Genomic DNA, 1,272 nt, shown 5'->3' on the forward strand with positions numbered 1-1,272 from the left:
GCTCCAACTTCTGCTCAGAGTGCAGTGGGTTTTCATGGGTTAACCTGACAACTAGCTCCCCAGGGACCGGCCTGGATGAAGGGCTCAGTGTACATGCCTCCAGAGGCCTCCAAGAGGGGCGGGAAGAGGACCCTGGCCAGGCCCACGCAGCAGACTCCGGGGGCAGGGAGGGCTCCACACGTGACGCCTGTGTCACATACACATATATGTGTCATTGTGAACCTCACGCCCATACATGGCCTCTCACCAGTCCCCTTCCAGCCCTGCTCACCCTGAGTGCAGCCTAGCCCCTGCCTGGCCCCCTCCCCCACACACCCTGCCCTCTTGCAGCAGAAGCCCAGAGAAGCATTTCCTGTTTGGGGGCTGCCTCCTCCCCCTCTAAGCCCAGGTTCCCAGGGCCCCAGGCTGAGCAGAGGTGAAGGGAGGGCAGCCCCCCACATCCCCCACCCCTATCCAGCTGGAGGCAGGATGCTGGGGGGTGGGGGGAGGTTGAGGCAGGAGTTTAGTGTATAAATGAGGGTTTGATGGTGCCCATGCCTCCATGATCAAGGTGGTTTCCATTCAGGGTCCGCACATGAAATTGACGCACGTCATGTGTGAGGCCGTGTGGAATGCCATGCCACTTAAGTATGTGCATCTAAGGGGGTTCGCATGTGCAAAGCTGGGATGAAGGGACAGTGTCAAAAGAGGGCTCCCGTGTGGGGAGAGGAGCACACACGCGTGTGTGATGCGCAGGGCATGAGTCAGAGCACGTTTCCACATGTATGACGAGCAGCTGCGCCCAGAGACAGTTCACAAGTGTGATGAGGTCGGTGTGTCCACACTGGGTCTGGGACGGGAACTCACCCCACTGCTAAGAGCCCCAGACCGCGCTGGGGTTTTCTGAGGGTCTTCCAGCCGGCTGGGCAGGCATTTCCCCCTCTCCTCGACTCCCAGTGCGCTAGCGGCACCTCCCCCCACCCCCACCCCCCAGCACCCCCCACCTCTGCCCCCCGCCCCCCGCCCCACCGCTTCCTGCTCGGCGGCCCCCAGGGAGCGGGAGCAGGGAGCTGGCAGCCGCCCCAGCCCACTCCTTACAAGGCCCGAGCCCGGCCCAGGACCGCCCCCGGCCCGCCCGCCGGAGGCCCCGGTCCCACCCCCTGTCAAGAGCGTCCGCGAGCCGGGGCTCGGGCCAGTCGGGGGGCATCGCGATGCTGCTGCGCCTGCTGCTGGCCTGGGCTGCGGCGGTGCCCACGCTGGGCCAGGCCCCCTGGGCTGCCGAGCCCCGGGCCA

General features: G+C 65.5%; 1 protein-coding gene across 1 annotated transcript in view; it reads left to right on the plus strand.

The window, feature by feature from the left end:
• The first annotated feature begins 1,167 nt into the window (after positions 1–1,167).
• The window catches only part of CD248 (CD248 molecule), a 2,669-nt gene continuing 2,564 nt past the window's right edge, over positions 1,168–1,272 (plus strand). Inside the window, exon 1 of the mRNA XM_029957165.1 lies at positions 1,168–1,270. Within this exon, the coding sequence (XP_029813025.1) occupies positions 1,191–1,270 (80 nt within the window). The 5' untranslated portion in view covers positions 1,168–1,190. The remainder of the gene's footprint in view (positions 1,271–1,272) is intronic.

The sequence above is a fragment of the Suricata suricatta genome, chromosome 11, assembly GCF_006229205.1.
Source record: "Suricata suricatta isolate VVHF042 chromosome 11, meerkat_22Aug2017_6uvM2_HiC, whole genome shotgun sequence".
Taxonomy (NCBI): Eukaryota; Metazoa; Chordata; class Mammalia; order Carnivora; family Herpestidae; genus Suricata; species Suricata suricatta.